This window comes from Tachyglossus aculeatus, chromosome 11 (genome assembly GCF_015852505.1).
Source record: "Tachyglossus aculeatus isolate mTacAcu1 chromosome 11, mTacAcu1.pri, whole genome shotgun sequence".
NCBI classification, from domain to species: domain Eukaryota; kingdom Metazoa; phylum Chordata; class Mammalia; order Monotremata; family Tachyglossidae; genus Tachyglossus; species Tachyglossus aculeatus.
In genome coordinates this window covers 28,384,800-28,404,556 of record NC_052076.1, presented here as the reverse complement: position 1 = coordinate 28,404,556, position 19,757 = coordinate 28,384,800, and the positions used below count along the sequence as shown (strand labels likewise).

Genomic DNA, 19,757 nt, shown 5'->3' with positions numbered 1-19,757 from the left:
GAGTCAGAGGTCATGGGTTCAAATCCCAGCTCCGCCACTTGTCAGCTGTGTGACTTTGGGCAAGTCACTTAACTTCTCTGGGCCTCAGTTACCTCATCTGTAAAATGGGGATTAAGACTGTGAGCCCCCCATGGGACAACCTGATCACCTTGTAACCTCCCCCAGCGCTTAGAACAGTGCTTTGCACATAATAAACTCTTAATAAATGCCATTATTAATTTTATTATGTGGCCAGGAAGGCAAAGGTGCAGCCCTACTTAGACAGATGGCATCTAAGGAGTAGATAATCATACTCTAGCAGCAAAGTAGCCCTCAACAGACAGGGTTTATATTCAGGGGGACCTAAAGAGTCCTGGTTCTGTGGCAAGATAGTACTCTTATTTTGAAGGGAACATTCATTCATTCAATCACATTTATTAAGCGCTTACTGTGTGCACTGTACTAAGCACTTGGGAAAGTATAATACAACATAAAACAGTGACAATCCCTGCCCACAACGAGATCACAGTCTAGAGAGGCGGAGGGGGGGAGACAGACATCAATACAAATAAATAAAATCACAGATTATATATATAAGTGCTGTGGTGCTGGGGTTTGGGGGAGAGTAAAGGGCGCAAGTCAGGGTGACGCAGAAGGGAGTGGGAGATGAGGAAAAGGGGTCTTAGTCTAGGTAGGCCTCTTGGAGGAGATGTACCTTCAATTAGACTTTGAAGGTGGAGGGAAAAATTGTCTGTCGGATTTGAGGATGGAAGGGGTCCCCAGGCCAGAGACAGGACGTGGGCCAGGGGCTGGTGGCAAGAGAAGCCTCAGGAATACAGTATAAATAATACTTAATAATAATGGCATTTATTGAGCACTTACTATGTGCCAAGCACTGTTCTAAGCACTGGGAAGGTTACAAGGTGAACAGGTTGTCCCACTGGGGGCTCACAGTCTTAATCCCCACCTTACAGATGAGGTAACTGAGGCACAGAGAAGCGATGGGACTTGCCCAAAGTCACATGACAAGTGGTGGATCCTGGATTCGAATCCATGACCTCCGACTCCAAAGCCCGGGCTCTTCCCACTGAGCCACGCTGCTTCTCAACTTGCTCCATGTGACCCTGGGGGGCCGGTGGCATGGCTGGGCTGGGACCCCGAGTCCTCAGTGCCCCTTCCCGAGGGGGCATTTTACTTTATATTCTGAGAGACCTGGTCTCCAAGCACCTCAAAGCACTGTAGATGCATCTCATCCTCAAATTGTCCCCATGAGGGTAAGTTAACTTAGAGTGCTGTTCAATGCACTGAAGAGCAGAAGAAGCACAGAGAGGGAAAGAGACATAAAGTCACACCACCTAGCCAAGGGCAATACGATCAGTTCTACCACAACACCATTAATTTGGGATACAAAGGGTCTGGAGAACTGGCCTCATTCTTCCAACAATGTGCAGCTGCCTGGATAAAAAGCAATGTGATGCTAAAGAACTGGGCATGAGGTGAAAAATAAAACACAAGTTTTCCTCAATCATTCAACGGTACTTCTTGTGTTTTCTCTTCTGACACTTATTCCAGATCTTGTAAGAGCCAACTCACAGCCACCAATTCTCACCTATAACACTATTGCTCATTAGTGTCAAGTAAGTGTTAGACCAAGAAGCAGCTTTGCTTCATGGAAAGAACATGTCCCTAGGAGTCAGAGGCCTTGGGTTCTAATCACAGCTCTATCACTTAGGCAAGTCACTTAACTTCTCTGTGCCTCAGTTAGTGTGAAATGGGGATTAAGACTGTGAGCCCCACATGGGACATGGACTGTGTCCAACCTGATTAGCTTGTATCTACCCAAGCACTGAGTACAAGCCTGGCACATAATAAGCCCTCAACCAATACCACTAAAAAATGTGAAATTCCAATGTGGACTACCAACATAGTATGAATTTTTAAAGGGGTTCACACCCTTAACATTTTGGATTCCTTAGTTCTACAGGCTCAGACTGCTAGGGGCTCTATTGCTCTGGAGAGAGGACCCTCTGTGGGTAAAGTTTGGGACAAAATCAGTCCCCTGAAGGCCACCAATGAGCCTGCTTCAAGACCTCAGGGAAGCCATTTAACTTCTCAGGGACTCAGTTCCTCATCTGTAAAATGGGGATTAAATGCCTGTTCTCAATCAGTCATATTTATTAAGCGCTCATGGTGTGCAGGGCACTGTACTAAGCGCTTGGGAAAGTATAACACAACCATATAACAGACACAGTCTCTGCACACAATAAGCTCCCAGTCTTTTGAGCACGTCCTATGTGCCAAGCCCTGCACCAAGCACTGGAGAAGATACAACCCAATCAGACACAGTTGCTGTCCCTCACTGGCCTCACAGTCTAAGTAGAAGGGAGAACAGGTATTTAAACCCCATTTTACAGATGAGGAAATCAGGTCCATTTAAGTGACTTGACCAAAGTCACCCAGAAGGCAAATGGCAAGACCAGGACGAAGATACTGGGTATCAAACAAAAACTCCTCCCTATTGGCTTCAAAGCTCTCCATCCCCTCGCCCCCTCTTACCTCACTTCCCTTCTCTCCTTCTCCATCCCAGTCCGCACCCTCCGCTCCTCTGCCGCTGCAAACCTCCTCACTGGGCCTCGTTCTCGCCTGTCCCACGTCCTACCTCTGGCCTGGAACGCCCTTCCTCCTCAACTCCTCACACTTCCCCCCTTCAAAGCCCTACTGAAGGCTCACCTCCTCCAAGAGGCCTTCCCAGACTAAGCTCCCTTTTCCACAGCTCCCCTTCCCCTCTATGTCACCCTGATTTGCTCCCTTTTCACTACCCCCCCACCCTACAGCACTTGTGTATATATATACATAGCTATAATTATATTTATTTATATTAATGCCCATTTACTTGTTTTGATGTGTATATATCTATAATTTTATTAATATATATTGATGCCTGTTTTCTTGTTTTCGTGTCTGTCTCCCCCCTTTTAGACTGTAAGCCTGATGTGGACAGGGATTGTCTCTCAATTGCTGAATTGTACTTTCCAAGCACTCAGTACAGTGTTCTGCACACAGAAAGCGGTCAATACAATTGAATTATTGAATGAGAGGTCCTCTGACTCCTAGGCACATTCTCCCTCCTACTTCCCACTCTGGACTTTAAGCTTGTTATGGGGAGGGAATGTGTCTGCTAATTCTGTTGTACTGTACTTTCCCAAGTGCTTAGTAGAGCGCTCTGCACATAGCACTTAATCAATACCCCCATTTGGGACACAGACTGTTTCTGACCTGACCATCTTGTATCTACTCCAGCATTTGGCTAAAGTGCTTGGCACAGTTGTTACACTGCACTCTCCCAAGCATTTAGTACAGTGCTCTGCACACAGCTCAATAAATAGGATTGATTGACTTAGCAGGCGCTTAACAAATACCACAGTTATTATTATTATTATTATTAGAAAGCACATCTGGCTCAGGAAGAACCCTTGGGTCCTGGTGAGTTAGTGTATGAGGGCTCCCTGAAGAGTTCCTGGAGACTGTGAGCTCGTTGTGAGCAGGGATTGTCACTCATTGTTGTATTGTACTTTCCCAAGCACTTAGTACAGTGCTCTGCACACAGTAAGCACTTAATAAATGTGATTGAATGAGGCTGACTTCCCCTAAGCCTTTTACCAGAACTAGTATGGAAAATCCTGAGCAAGAAGGTGCTTGGCCTGGGGTAGGAGTTCTTGGGGAAGAAGATGGAGACGCCTGGAGCCGGGATTCCGGGAAAGAGATGCAGAACACTATGGATAGGGAGGTGTGGGATGGGAAAGGCTGAGGGGAAGGAAGATTTGGAGTGGGAGCTGTGTGAGGGAGGTCCGGGATGGAGGCCCTGCGATGGGACGGCCTGTCAGACAAGTACACTAGTCTGCTCTGTAACCTCGGGCAAGTCACTTCACTTCTCTGGGCCTCAGTTCCCTCATCTGGAATATGGGGATTGAGACTGGGAGCCCCACATAGGACAGAGACTGTGTCCAACTCTATTTGCTCATATCAGGTTCATCCCCACTTTACAGATGAGGAAACTGAGGCCCAGAGAAATGAAGCGACTCGCCCAAAGTCACACAGCTGACAAGTGGAGGAGACGGAATTAGAACCCACGACCTCTGACTCCCAAGCCCGGGCTCTTGCCACTAAGCCACACTGCTTCCCTTCATCCTAATGGTACGGTAATGGTATTTGTTAAGCGCTTACTCTGTGCGAAACACTGTTCTAAGCACAGGGGGGGCGGAATACAAAGTGATCAGGTTGTCCCACATGGGGCTCACAGTCTTAATCCTCCTTTTACAGATGACGTCACTGAGGCCCAGAGAAGTGACTTGTGAGCGCTTACTGTGTGCAGAGCACTGTACTAAGCACCTAAGAGAAGGGAAATGACTTGCCCAAAGTCACACAGCTGACAAGCGGTGGAGCAGGGATTAGAACCCATGACCTCTGATCTCTGATGAAGCCTGTGAGCCCCACGTGGGACAACCTGATGACCTTGCATTTCATTCATTCAATCGTATTTATTGAGCGCTTACTGTGTGCAGAGCACTGTACTAAGCGCTTGGGAAGTACAAGTTGGCAACATATAGAGACAGCCCCTACCCAACAGGTGCTTGGGAAGTACAAGTTGGCAACATACAGAGACAGTCCCTACCCAACAGTGGGCTCACAGTCTAGAAGAACCGGCGTTTAGAACAGTGCTTGGCACAGAGTAAGCGCTTAAGAAATACCATCATTACCAGGATTAAAGTTGGCCAAGGTCACCCAGCAGGTATGTGGCCTGGGAACGGGGGACTTGTGACCCAGTGGCTCCATCCCCTAGGCCCCGCTGCTTGTGTGAGGCGAGGCTGGGCCCTTTCATTCATTCAATCGTATTTATTGAGCGCTTACTGTGTGCACAGCACTGGCTCAGTGGAAAGAGCCCGGGCTTTGGAGTCAGAGGTCATGGGTTCAAATCCCGGCTCTGCCCATTGTCAGCTGTGTGACTTTGGGCAAGTCACTTAACTTCTCTGGGCCTCAGTCACCTCATCTGTAAAATGGGGATTAAGACTATGAGCCCCTCGTGGAACAACCGGATCCCTTTGTAACCTCTCCAGCGCTTAGGACAGTGCTTTGCACATAGTAAGCGCTTAATACTGTGAGCCCACTGTTGGGTAGGGACTGTCTCTATATCATCAATCGTATTTATCAATCGCATTTATTGGGCGCTTACTATGTGCAGAAAGCACTGTACTAAGCGCTTGGGAAGTACAAATTGGCAACATATAGAGACTGTGAGACTGTGTGTTTTTAGACTGTGAGCCCACTGTTGGGTAGGGACTGTCTCTATATATTGCCAATTTGTACTTCCCAAGCGCTTAGTACAGTGCTCTGCACATAGTAAGCGCTCAATAAATACGATTGATGATGATATAGAGACAGTCCCTACCCAACAGTGGGCTCACAGTCTAAAAACACACAGTCTCACTGTGGGCTCACAGTCTATATGTTGCCAACTTGTACTTCCCAAGCGCTTAGTACAGTGCTCGGCACACAGTAAGCACTCAATAAATATGATTGATGATGATGATTATTATTACTAAGCTCCTAAAAGAAGTGGCTGGCCCAAAGTCACACAGCTGACAAGGGGTGGAGAGCTAAGAGAGCTCTAAGAGCCCTTGCCCTCCTCCGCCCCGGAGGAAGAAGAGGGAGGGCCCGTTGTTGGGTGGGGATCGTCTCTGTTGCCCAAGTGGAGTTTCCAAGCGCTCAGTACAGTGCTGTGCACTGAGTGGGCGCTCCATAAGTACGACTGACTGGGGGGACGGGCCACGTTACCTTCCAGGATCCATCGGATCTCCTTGGGGAGGGTGGGACCGGCCTGCATGAGGAGGAACGAGGAGGAGGCGGTGGGGCGGGACAAGGCACCTGCTGCTGCTGCTGCTGATGCTGATGCTGATGATGCTGCTGATGCTGCTAGGGCGGGGACCACGAGAAGGGGCGCGTGCGCGCGCACCCTGCAGGGCGGGGGAGGATGGGGAGCGCCTGGAGCAGCGCGCGCACGCGCAGGTTGAGGGGGCGCGGGGGCGCGCGGGGGGCGTGGCCCACCTGTGTCGGTCACAGCCAATCAGCGCGGCCGGAGCCCCGCCCGCGTGGCTCAGTGGAAAGAGCCCGGGCTTTGGAGTCGGAGGTCGTGGGTTCAAATCCCGCCTCCGCCACTTGTCAGCTGCCTGACTTTGGGCAAGTCGCTTCATTCATTCATTCAGTCGTATTTATTGAGCGCTTACCGTGTGCAGAGCGCTGCACTAAGCGCTTGGGAAGGACAAGTTGGCAACATATTCATTCATTCAATCATATTTATGGAGCGCTTACTGGGTGCAGAGCGCTGCACTAAGCGCTTGGGACGTACAAGTTGGCAACATATTCATTCATTCAGTCATATTTATGGAGCGCTTACTATGTGCAGAGCACTGCACTAAGCGCTTGGGAAGGACAAGTTGGCAACATTCATTCATTCAATCATATTTATGGAGCGCTTACTGTGTGCAGAGCGCTGCACTAAGCGCTTGGGACGTACAAGTTGGCAACATATTCATTCATTCAGTCATATTTATGGAGCGCTTACTATGTGCAGAGCACTGCACTAAGCGCTTGGGAAGGACAAGTTGGCAACATTCATTCATTCAATCATATTTATGGAGCGCTTACTGTGTGCAGAGCACTGCACTAAGTGCTTGGGAAGGACAAGTTGGCAACATATTCATTCATTCAATCGTATTTATTGAGCGCTTACTGTGTGCAGAGCGCTGCACTAAGCGCTTGGGAAGGACAAGTTGGCAACGTATTCATTCATTCAATCGTATTTATTGAGCGCTTACTGTGTGCAGAGCGCTGTACTAAGCTCTTGGGAAGGACAAGTTGGCAACATATTCATTCATTCAATCGTATTTATTGAGCGCTTACTGCGTGCAGAGTGCTGCACTAAGCGCTTGGGAAGGACAAGTTGGCAACATATTCATTCATTCAATCGTATTTATTGAGCGCTTACTGGGTGCAGAGCGCTGCACTAAGCGCTTGGGAAGGACAAGTTGGCAACATATTCATTCATTCATTCAATCATATTTATGGAGCGCTTACTGTGTGCAGAGCACTGCACTAAGCGCTTGAGAATGACAAGTTGGCAACATATTCATTCATTCAATCGTATTGAGCGCTTACTGTGTGCAGAGCGCTACGCTAAGCGCTTGGGAAGTACAAGTTGGCAACATATTCATTCATTCAATCATATTTATGGAGCGCTGACTGTGTGCAGAGCGCTGCACTAAGCGCTTGGGAAGGACAAGTTGACAACATATTCAGTCATTCAATCATATTTATGGAGCGCTTACTGTGTGCAGAGCGCTGTACTAAGCGCTTGGGAAGGACAAGATGGCAACATATTCATTCATTCATTCAATCGTATTTATGGAGCGCTTACTGTGTGCAGAGTGCTGCACTAAGCGCTTGGGAAGGACAAGTTGGCAACGTATTCGTTCATTCAATCGCATTTATTGAGCGCTTACTGTGTGCAGAGCGCTGCACTAAGCGCTTGGGAAGGACAAGTTGGCAACATATTCATTCATTCATTCATTCAATCATTTATGGAGCACTTACTGTGCAGAGCGCTGCACTAAGCGCTTGGGAAGGACAAGTTGGCAACATATTCATTCATTCAATCGTATTTATTGAGCGCTTACTGCGTGCAGAGCGCTGCACTAAGCGCTTGGGACATACAAGTTGGCAACATATTCATTAATTCAATCATATTTATGGAGCGCTTACTGTGTGCAGAGTGCTGCACTAAGCGCTTGGGAAGGACAAGTTGGCAATGTATTCATTCAATCGTATTTATCGAGCGCTTACTGTGTGCAGAGCGCTGCACTAAGCGCTTGGGAAGTACAAGTTGGCAATATATTCATTCATTCAATCATATTTATGGAGCGCTAACTGGGTGGAGAGCGATGCACTAAGCGCTTGGGAAGGACAAGTTGGCAACATCATTCATTCAATCAATGTCGTATTTATTGAGCGCTTACTGTGTGCAGAGCACTGTACTAAGCGCTTGGGAAGTACAAGTTGGCAAAATATAGAGACAGTCCCTACTCAACAGTGGGCTCACAGTCTAAAAGACAATCGTATTTATTTACTGACAAGTCCCTACCCTACAGCAGGCTCACAGTCTAGAAGGGGGAGACAGACAACAAAACAAGACATATTAATAAAATAAAATAAATAGAATGAATATGTACAAGTAAAATAAATAAATAAATAGAGTAATAAATATGTACAAACATACATACATATATACAGGTGCCCTGGGGAGGGGAAAGAGGTAAGGCGGGGCGATGGGGAGGGGGAGGAGGGCGAGAGGAAGGAGGGGGCTCAGTCTGGGAAGGCCTCCTTATTGAGCGCTTACTGTGTGCAGAGCGCTGCACTAAGCGCTTGGGAAGGACAAGTTGGCAACATATTCATTCATTCAATCATATTTATTGAGCACTTACTGCGTGCAGAGCGCTGCACTAAGCGCTTGGGACGTACAAGTTGGCAACGTATTCATTCATTCAATCATATTTATGGAGCGCTTACTGTGTGCAGAGCGCTGCACTAAGCTCTTGGGAAGGACAAGTTGGCAACATATTCATTCATTCATTCATTCAATCATATTTATGGAGCGCTTACTGTGTGCAGAGCGCTGCGCTAAGCGCTTGGGAAGGACAAGTTGGCAATATATTCATTCATTCAATCATATTTATGGAGCACTTACTGTGTGCAGAGTGCTGCACTAAGCGCTTGGGACATACAAGTTGGCAACATATTCATTCATTCAGTCATAGTTATGGAGCGCTTACTGTGTGCAGAGCGCTGCACTAAGCGCTTGGGAAGGACAAGTTGGCAACATATTCATTCATTCAATCATATTTATGGAGCGCTTACTGTGTGCAGAGCCCTGCACTAAGCGCTTGGGAAAAGGACAAGTTGGCAACGTATTCCTTCATTCAGTCATTTATTGAGCGCTTACTGTGTGCAGAGCACTGCACTAAGCGCTTGGGAAGGACAAGTTGGCAACATATTCATTCATTCAATCGTATTTATTGAGCGCTTACTGCGTGCAGAGCGCTGCACTAAGCGCTTGGGAAGGACACGTTGGCAACATATTCATTCATTCATTCAATCGTATTTATTGAGCGCTTACTGTGTGCAGAGCGCTGCACTAAGCGCTTGGGAAGGACAAGTTGGCAACATATTCATTCATTCATCATTCAATCGTATTTATTGAACGCTTACTGTGTGCAGAGCACTGCACTGAGCGCTTGGGAAGGACAAGTTGGCAACATCTAGAGATGGTCCTTACCCAACAGCAGGCTCACAGTCTAGAAGGGGGAGACAGAGAACAAAACAAAACATATTAACCAAATAAAATAAATAGAATAAATATGTACAAATAAAATAAATAAATAAATAGAGTAATAAATATGTACAAACATATATACATGTATACAGGTGCTGTGGAGAGGGGAAGGAGGTAAGGGGGTGATGGGGAGGAGTGGGAGAGGAAGGAGGGGGCTCAGTTTGGGAAGGCCTCCTGGAGGAGGTGAGCTCTCAGTAGGGCTCCGTGGGATTTCACTTCTCTGGGCCCCTTCTAGACTGTGAGCCCATGTTGGGTAGGGACCGTCTCTATATGTTGCCAACTTGTACTTCCCAAGCGCTTAGTACAGTGCTCTGCACACAGTAAGCGCTCAATAAATACAATTGAATGAATGAATGGGCCTCAGTGACCTCATCTGTAAAACGGGGATTAAGACTGTGAGCCCCCCGTGGGACAACTTGATCACCTTGTTACCTCCCCAGCTCTTAGAACAGTGCTTTGCACATAATAATAATAATAATGATGATGGCATTTGTTAAGCACTTACTATGTGCAAAGCACTGTTTTAAGAGCTGGGGAGGTTACAAGGTAATCAGGTTGTCCCACGGGGGCCTCACAGTCTTAATCCCCATTTTACAGATGAGGTAACTGAGGCCCAGAGAAGTGAAGTGACTTGCCCACAGTCACACAGCAGACATGTGGCGGAGCAGGGATTCGAACCCATGACCTCTGACTCCAGAGCCCGGGCTCTTTCCACTGAGCCACACTGCTTCTCTAATAAATGCCATCATTATTCTCTGGGCCTCAGTTACCTCATCTGTAAAACGGGGATGAAGACTGTGAGCCCCCCGTGGGACAACCTGATCACCTTGTAACCTTCCCAGTGCTTAGAACAGTGCTTTGCACATAGTAAGCGCTTAATAAATGTCATTTTAAAAAAAAACCCGGGCTTGGGAGTCAGTTACCTCATCTGTAAAATGGGGATTAAGCCTGTGAGCCCCCCGTGAAACAAACTGATCATCTTGTAACCTTCCCAGCGCTTAGAACAGTGCTTTGCACATAGTAAGCGCTTAATAAATGTCATTTAAAAAAAAAACCCGGGCTTGGGAGTCAGTTACCTCATCTGTAAAATGGGGATTAAGCCTGTGAGCCCCCCGTGAAACAAACTGATCATCTTGTAACCTTCCCAGTGCTTAGAACAGTGCTTTGCACATAGTAAGCGCTTAATAAATGCCATTAAAAAAACCGGGCTTGGGAGTCAGTTACCTAAACTGTAAAATGGGGATTAAGACTGTGAGCCCCCTGTGGAACAACCTGATCACCTTGTAACCTTCCCAACGCTTAGAACAGTGCTTTGCACATGGTAAGCGCTTAATAAATGCCATTTAAAAAAAAACCCGGGCTTGGGAGTCAGAGGTCGTGGGTTCATTCATTCATTCAATCGTATTTATTGAGCGCTTACTGTGTGCAGAGCACTGTACTAAGCACTTGGGAAGTGCAAATTGGCAACATATAGAGGCGGTCCCTACCCAACAGCGGGCTCACAGTCTAGAAGGGGGAGACAGACAACAAAACAAAACATATTAACAAAATAAAATAAATATGTACAAATAAAAGAAATAAATAAATAAATAGAGTAATAAATACGTACAAACATATATACATATATACGAATCCCGACTCTGCCCCTTGTCAGCTGTGTGACTTTGGACAAGTCACTTCACTTCTCTGGACTTCCCGCTTAGTATTCATTCATTCATTCATTCAATCGTATTTATTGAGTGCTTACTGTGTACAGAGCACTGTACTAAGCGCTTGGGAAGTACAAGTTGGCAACATATAGAGACGGTCCCTACCCAACAGCAGGCTCACAGTCTAGAAGGGGGAGACAGACAACAAAACAAAACATAATAACAAAATAAAATAAATAGAATAAATATGTACAAATAAAATAAATAAATAAATAGAGTAATAAATATGTAGAAACATATATACATATATACAGGTGCTGTGGGGAGGGGAAGGAAGCAAGGCAGGGGGATGGGGAGGGGGAGAAGGGGGAGAGGAACGAGGGGGCTCAGTCTGGGAAGGCCTCCTGGAGGAAGTGAGCTCTCAGTAGGGCTTTGAAGTAGGGCTTTCTAATCCCAGCTCCTTCTCTCATCTGCTGTGTGACCTTGGGCAAATCACTTCACTTCTCTGGGCCTCAGTTCCCTCATCTGTAAAATAGGGATTGAGACGGTGAGCACCCTGTGGGATAGGGACTATGTCCAACCCAATTGGCTTGTATCCACCCCAGTGCTTAGTACAGAGCCTGGCACATAATAAGTGCTTAACATTACCACCATTACAATTATTACTGGCTCGTTTGCCTCCAACCCACCTGTAGAATATAAGCTCATGGTAGGCAGGGAGCATGTCTATCAACTATGTTGTACTCTTCTAAGTGCTTAGTACTGTTCTCTGCTCACAGTAAGCACTCAGTAAATACCACTGATTGATTCACCATCTCCTGGAGCTACAACGTGCCCTCCAGGGCCATCTAGATAACCCTTACTATTGCACAATCATCATTTCTGACCCTCCAAAATCAGAAAGCAGAATTTTCCGAAGCGGACAGCCCTGGGCTGCTCAGCTTGATTGAATGAAACACAAGCGAACGGATCTTTTCAGGAAACTGGCCTACCGGTATTTCCGATGGGTCCTTTCAGTTTTATCTGAACATGTTGCTGACTCCAAGCGTGTATCGTCTGCCTTCGCCACCGAGCCTACATCTGCCCTCCTTTCTGGGTGCCCTCAGTGAAAAAAGATTAAGTCTGTAACGAACAAGCTTACTGAGTGTGGGAAATGGCTGGGCGGATGGCAAGGTGGTAAATAACTGTAGTCCTGGGCACTGTGAGTGTGGTGGGGAGACTGGAAATTAATCAATCGATCATATTTATTGAGCACTTACTGTATGCAGAGCACTGTACTGAGCACTTGGGAGAGCACAATATTAACAATATAACCGAGTTAGTAGATACATTCCCTGCCTACAGTGAGCTTACAGTATAGAGGGGGAGACAGCCCTGGCAGAAGGCAGTTAAGACAACTGAGACAGTTAGCATCTAGGCTCCAGGAAAATGGCACTAACCAGGAGGAATTCTCGGATATCTTTTAGAAGATGATCTGGCTAGGAAAGCTTAGAAAGGGAAAGGAAAACTGAGCATGGAAACAATTGATTTCCAGGCTGAGTGATGTTAAGATATCATTTTTTAATGGTATTTGTTAAGCGCTTACTATGTTGCAGGCACTATATTAAGCGGTGAGGTGGATATAAGCATATCGGGTTGGACACAGTCCCTGTCCCACATAGGGCTCATGGCCTCAATCCCCATTATCCAGATGAGGTAACTGAGGCCCATAGAAGTGAAGTGACTGGCCCAAGGTCACACAACAGACAAGTGGCGAAGACTGGATTAGAACCCGGGTCCTCTTGATTCCCAGGCCTGTGATCTATCCCCTAGGCAATGCTGCATCCATACTGTTTTCACATTACTTATACCATTTTTGTAATAATTGTGGTATTCATTAAGCACTTTATTATGAACTTCCAACATCCCCCTGAGATAGGAAAACGGAGATATTATTTCCACTTTTACAGTTGAGGAAACCGGCATAGTGAGCAGTGTGGCCTAGGGAAAAGAGCTCGGGCCCAGGAGTCCGAGGACTTGGTTTCTGACCCTGGCTCTGCCCCTTTACCTTCTGCGTCACCTTGGCAAGTCGCTTAATCATATTCATTTGAGAGTTTACTGTGTGCAGAGCACTGTACTAAGCACTTGGGAAAATACAATATAATAAAGTTGGTATAGGCAATCCCAGCCAACAAGGACCTTTTCTTTGGCTCCATTTCCTCATTTGTAAAATGGGGATTCCGTACCTGTTCCCCTTCCTGCTTTGACTGGGGACCCTACTTGGCACAGGGACTGTGTCGTATCTAGCCTAGCATTTAGTCCAGTGCTTGGCACATATTAATAATCATAAGGAATTAAATATGATATTGGGCACATAGAAAGCATAATGAAATAATTACTATATGTGTTACACATTTACTATATGGTGATGGTATTTGTTAAGCACTTTCTATGTACCAAGTACTGTTCTAAGTGCTGGGGGAGATACAAGGTTATCAGGTTGTCCCATGTGGGGCTCACAGTCTTAATCCCCATTTTACAGATGAGGTAACTGAGGCACAGAGAAGTGAAGTGACCTGCCCAAAGTCACACATCTGACAAGGGGCGGAGCCGGGATTAGAACCCATTAGAACAAATTAGAGTAACAACATGGCTTAGTGGAAAGTGTATGAGTTTAGGAGTCAGAGGACATGGGTCCCAATCTCAGCTCTGCCATTTACCTACTGTGTGATCTTGGGCAAGTCACTTAACTTCTCTGTGCCTCAGTTCCCCCATCTCTAAAATGGGGGAACCACATGTGGGACCTGATTATTGCGTATCTACCCCAGCGCTTAGTACAGTGCTTGGCGTATGATAAGCACTAAACAAATACCACAATTTTCTATTTTTATTAACTGTGGCATTTATTAAGCACTTCCTATGTGCCAAGCACTTTATTAAGCGTTGGAGTAGACACACGACAATCAGCTCAGACACAGTTCCCGTCCTGCAGGGGGCTCACAGGCCAAGTTGTAGACAGCTGGTACTGAATCCCCATTTTACAGATGAGGTAACTGAGGCCCAGAGAAGTGAAGGAATTTGCCCAAGGTCACACAACAGACAAGTGGCAGAGCGGGGATTATAACCCAGGTCCTGTGACACCCAGTCCCGTGCTCTTTCCACTGGGCCACACTGCTTCTCAGTACATGCTGCTCATTGAAGGTGTGCAATAAATGCCATTGATGGTGAACCTAGTGATGTTTTCATTTCATCCCTGTACACTGGAAGTGGTGGGGTGGGTGAAATCCTGACTCCTTGAAGCTGCACCCCAACTTCTCCTTCACGATCAAAATGAAAAGTTGGCACTTCTGGCCAAAGGCAAACAAAAGGCCCGAAGAACCAAACACCCATCCTCCTGAGCCTCATTGCCTATCACAGAGCAGCCAATCCTGCCAGTTGAGAACCACAGAAACTCATTTCACAGATTTTCCAAATCCTTTTCCCACCCGGTGAATCCACCGGCTCAGAGGGGGGAGGCAAGGGGGCAGCGAGCGGCTTGCCGCTTGACTGGCGGTTTCCAATACAGCGTTGTCATGTTGCATCAAGGATTCTGCACGGCAGACGAAAACCCTGCCTCCGCACCTAATAATGGCCCCACCTTAATCATCCTCATCCTAAGGCCCAGGTTCAGCAGCCGACCTCGCTCCTAATGACATTCTGTTAAATGGACAAATTCCTTTGAAGGCTCGTCCTGCTTTGAAATCCAATTTCACCAGAAGCCAGATCTGATTGGGGGTAGTCATGGAAACCGCACCAAGGAGCCTTTGAGGAGCTTGAGGGACTCGAAGAGAAATGTGAGCGTCAAGGGTCCTTTGCTGCTCCGTCGGAAACGTCAAAGCATCGGCGGGGGCGGGCAGCTGTCGACGGGTTCCCCAATGGTCCCGTTCCGCGGGGTACTACACGGCCGTCGACCTGGCACAGAAGCAGGCGATGGTGGCCATCAGCTCGCTCCCCCACTCAGCTCCTCACAGCCCCCATCTTTCTCCACTTCCCCTACTCTGGTAAGTGCTTAGAAGTCTCCTCTCAGCTGCCGCTCAATTTGAAGGTTCGAAGCAAAAGAGTAACAAGGTTAGATCACAAAGCCCTTGCTGATAACAGGCCTGTGGCTCAGAGAACCTAAGATTCATCTGAAACTTCTCGTAATTAGATAAGAAAAGGGTGTCGGCTTGGGGGCAAAAAGGGAAAAGGCACACATCTACCCAGTGGAGAGAAGACAGCGAGGGAAACAGAGCGGCCTAATGGAAAGAGCTCGGATCTGGGAGTCAGAAGTCCAGGATTCTAACCCCGAATCTGCGACGTGTCTGCTGGGTGACCTTGGGCAAGTCACTTAACTTCTCTGTGCCTAGGTTACCCCATCTTTAAATGGGGATTGAATCCTACTCCCTCCTACTTAGACTGTGAGCCCCATGTGAAGCTGGGACTGTTTTCCAACCTGATTCGCTTGCATCTACCTCAGCATTTAGCAGAAGCAGTGAGAAGCAGAGTGGCTTAGTGGCAAGACCCAGGGCTCGGAAGTCAGATGTCGTGGGTTCTAATCCCGGCTCCTCCACTTATCAGTTGTGTGACTTTGGGCAAGTCACTTCACTTCTCAGTTTCCTCCTCTGTAAAATGGGGATTAAGACTTTGAGCCCCACTCAGGACAACCTGATTACCTGGTACCTATCCCAGTGCTTAGAACAGTGCTTGACACATAGTAAGCCCTTAACAAATACCATTATTATTATTATTTAGCAGTGAACTCATTGTGGGCAGGGATTGTCTCTCTTTATTGCTGGATTGTACTTTCCCAAGTGCTTAGTACAGTGCTCTGCACACAGTAAGTGCTCAATAAATACGATTGATTGAATGAATGAATGAATTTAGCAGTGCTTGGCACGTAGTAACTGCTTAACAAGTGTGATGAAAAAAAAATACACACAACTTCCCCATGTTTCCCCACTTCAGGAGCAGACTACACAGGTCTTCGGCTACTTTGAAGTCGCATGGCCTAGTGGACAAAGCTAGGGGTCAGAAGAACCTGGGTCCTAATCCCGGCTCTGTCACTTGTCTGCTATGTAGCCTTGGGCAAGTCACTTCACTTCTCTGTGCTTCAGTTCCCTCATCAGTAAAATGGTGATTAATACTGTGAGCCCCATGTGGGACATGGACTGCTTCCAACCTGATTAGCCTGTATCTACCCCTGTGCTTAGTACAGTGCCTGGCACATAGTAAGTGCATAATAAATGCCATAAAAAAGTGGTCCCTTTCTCTTGCTCTCAGGAAAAACGTGTAATCCTACAGCCTAGAAGTTCCCCTGCCAAAGACGTTTTAAAACATCTTTCTCCATTCCCCACTCATCCTTTCCATTTTTAAATCCTTCATTCTCATCAGTCAATTTATAGTATTTATTGAGGGCTTACTGTTGAAATAGTAGCAGTGGTATTAATAATAGTAGTAGTAGTAGAAATTGTAGTAATAGTTGTAGCTTGTATCTACCCCCAATTATTAGCTCAGTACCTGGCACACAGAAAGTACTTAAGAATACCATAATTTTAAAAAGTAGTAGTAGCAGTAGTAGTAGTAGGTGGGATTCATTCATTCATTCATTCATTCAATTGTATTTATTGAGCACTTACTGTGTGCAGAGCACTGTACTAAGCACTTGGGAAGTACAAATCGGCAACATATAGAGATGGTCCCTACCCAACAACAGGCTCACAGTCTAGAAGGGGGAGACAGACAACAAAACAAAACAAGTAGACAGTTGTCAATACCATTAGAATAAATAGAATTATAGCTATATACACATCATCAATAAAATAGAGTAATAAATATGTATAAATATACACAAGTGTTGTGGGGAGGGGAAAGGGTTAGCATAGGGAAAGGGGTAGGGCAGAGAGAGGGAGGGGGGGTGATGGGAAGGGGAGGAAGAGGAGAGGAAAAGGGGGACTCCTCCTGGGAAGGCTTCCTGGAGGAGGTGAGCTCTCAGTAGGACTTTGAAGGGAGGAAGAGAGCTAGTTTGGTGGATGTGTGGAGGGACGGCATTCCAGGCCATGGGTAGGGCGTGGGCCAGGGGTAGACGACGGGACAAGTGAGAATGAGGCCCAGTGAGGAGGTTAGTGGTGGCATTGGAGCGGAGAGGGTGAGCTGGGCTGTAGAAGGAGAGAAGGGAGGTGAGTTAGGAGGGGGCAAGGTCATAGTTGTGGTGGTGGGGTAATGGTATTTATTCAGTGCCTACCAAATGCAATGCACTGTCATAAACTACAGGGAAGTATAAAAGGAGCACAAGATATATTCCCAGTCAATAAATCAGCTAATAGTATTTATCAAGTTCTTACTGTGGGCAGAGCTCTGTACTATTTACTAGTATTATACTACTCTATTCTATTTATTTCTATTGATTTATATTGTGTGACTTTGGGCAAGTCACCTAACTTCTCTGTGCCTCAGTTCCCTCATCTGTAAAATTGGGATTAAGACTATGAACCCCATGTAAGACAATCTGATTACCTTGTATCTACCCCAGCACTTAGAACAGTGCTTGGCACATAGTGAGTGCTTAGCAAATATCATCATCATCATCATCCCTGTTTACTTGTTTTGCTGTGTATATATCTATAATTCAATTAATTTATATTGATGCCTGTTTGCATGTTTTGATGTCTGTCTCCTCTCTTCTAGACTGTAAATCTAGTGTGGCCAGGTATTGTCTCTCTTTATTGCTGAATTGTACTTTCCAAGCGCTTAGTACAGTGCTCTGCATACAGTAAGTGCTCAGTAAATATGATTGAATGAACGAAAGAATGAACATTAAAATATATTAAAGATAGGGGAAATGACAGAGTGTAAAATATGGACAAAGGGGCTTCAGGGGTGGGATGAGGTAACTGAGGTTATCAAGTGCTTAAGGGGGATGGATTCTTGTGCTTAAGTGACCCAGAAGGAAAGGCAAATAGGAGAAATGATGGCTTAGTCAGGGAAGGCCTCTTGGAGGACATGTCAAGCACTTAGTTCAGTGCTTAGCATAAGAGCTAAATAAATAAGATTGAATGAAATATGATTGAATGACTGTGATTTTAAGATGGCTTTGAAGGTGGAGAGAGTGGTGGTCTTTTTGATGTGAAGAGGGAGAGAGTTCCAGGCCGGAGGGAGGATGTGAGTGAGGGGTCAGCGGTGAGACAGGCGAGATCAGGGTATGAGATCAGGAAGCAGCGTGGCTTAGGGGAAGGAGCATGGTCCTGGGAGTTGGAGGACCTCGGTTCTAATCCCGGCTCTGCCAATTGCTTGCTGTGTGATCTTGGGCAAGTCAATTAATACCATCGATTGATTCAGGCTGATTTCTGGTAGTCCTGGGCACTGTGAGTGTGGTGGGGAGACTGGAAATCAATCAGTCAATCAATCATATTTATTGAGCGCTTACTGCATGCAGAGCACTTTACTGAGCACTTGGGAGAGCACAATATTAACAATATAACCGAGTTAGTAGACACATTCCCTGCCCACAGTAAGCTTACAGTATAGAGGGGGAGACAGCCCTGGCAGAAGGCAGTTAAGGCAACTAAGACAGTTAGCATCTAGGCTCCAGGAAAATGGCACTAACCAGGAGGAATTCTCAGATATCTTTTAGAAGATGATCTGGCTAGGAAAGCTTAGAAAGGGAAAGGAAAACTGAGCATGGAAACAGTTGATTTCCAGGCTAAGTGATGCTAAGATATCATTTTTTTAATAGTATTTGTTAAGCACTTACTATGTGTCAAGCACAATTTTAAACAGTGGGATAGGTTCAAGTTAATTAGGTCAGACACATTCCCTGTTTCATATCGGGCTCAGAGTCTAGGTAGGGGGGAGAAGAGTTATACCCATTTTACAGTTGAGGCAACTGAGGCAAAGAGAAGTTAAGTGATTTGCCGAAGGTCACCCAGTAGGCAATTGGCAGACTCGGGAATAGAATACAGGTCCTTCTGACTCCAAGGCCTGTGCTTTCTCCACTAGGTCACTCTATGTCTTAGTAAGTATTTAGTATGTACCAAGAGCTGGGGTCCCCTCTGAGGGTCGCACCCGGAGAGTTTCCAGTACTCTACCAGTCTCGGCTACGGGAGGGAGAGTCAAGCAGAGGCCTACCCATTCCATTCCTAGCTTGGCCAGTGGCTAGCGAGTGGAAGGTAATCTGCTACAAGTCAAAACTCACCCGTGCAGAGCAGTAGCGGCACGGGAGAGAGTCGAGGGCAGAGACTCAAGTTTACTGCACGGAAGGTGGCAATGGTAAACCACTTCCGGATTTTTGCCAAGAAAACTCTCTGGATCCACTACCAAAACAATTGCAGGTGGAGAGCGAGGCGTTCTGGGAGACATGTGTCCGTGGTGTTGCTATGGGTCGGAAATGACTCAACAGCATAAGACAAGAGCTGGGGTAGACACAAGATAATCAGGTTGGACGCAGTCCACGTCCCACATGGGGCTCACAGTCTTCATCCCCGTTTTCCAGATGAGGGAAATGAGGCACAGAGATGTGAAACAACTTGTCCAAGGCCAGACGGCAGACAAGTGGTGGAGCCGGGATTAGAATCCGGGTCCTGGAGACTCCCAGACCTGAGTTCGATCCGTCGGACCACACTGCTTTTCCGTCCTCATTTTGGACGTGAGGAAGCTGAAGCCCAGAGAGTTGCCAAAGGTCACCCAGTAGGCTG

At 46.6% G+C, this 19,757-nt stretch overlaps 1 protein-coding gene and 1 non-coding gene across 2 annotated transcripts in view; one reads left to right on the top strand and one right to left on the bottom strand.

Annotated features, from left to right (window-relative positions):
- The window catches only part of SKAP1 (src kinase associated phosphoprotein 1), a 413,802-nt gene extending 407,869 nt beyond the window's left edge, over window positions 1–5,933 (bottom strand). The window contains exon 1 of the mRNA XM_038754037.1: window positions 5,812–5,933. Coding sequence (XP_038609965.1) covers window positions 5,812–5,860 — 49 coding nt within the window. The 5' untranslated portion in view covers window positions 5,861–5,933. The remainder of the gene's footprint in view (window positions 1–5,811) is intronic.
- Window positions 5,934–19,110: 13,177 nt separating this feature from the next.
- Window positions 19,111–19,248, top strand: LOC119935474. Its single transcript, XR_005453355.1, has one exon. It is a non-coding gene; the product is annotated as a small nucleolar RNA SNORA7 (small nucleolar RNA).
- The last annotated feature ends 509 nt before the right edge of the window (window positions 19,249–19,757 follow it).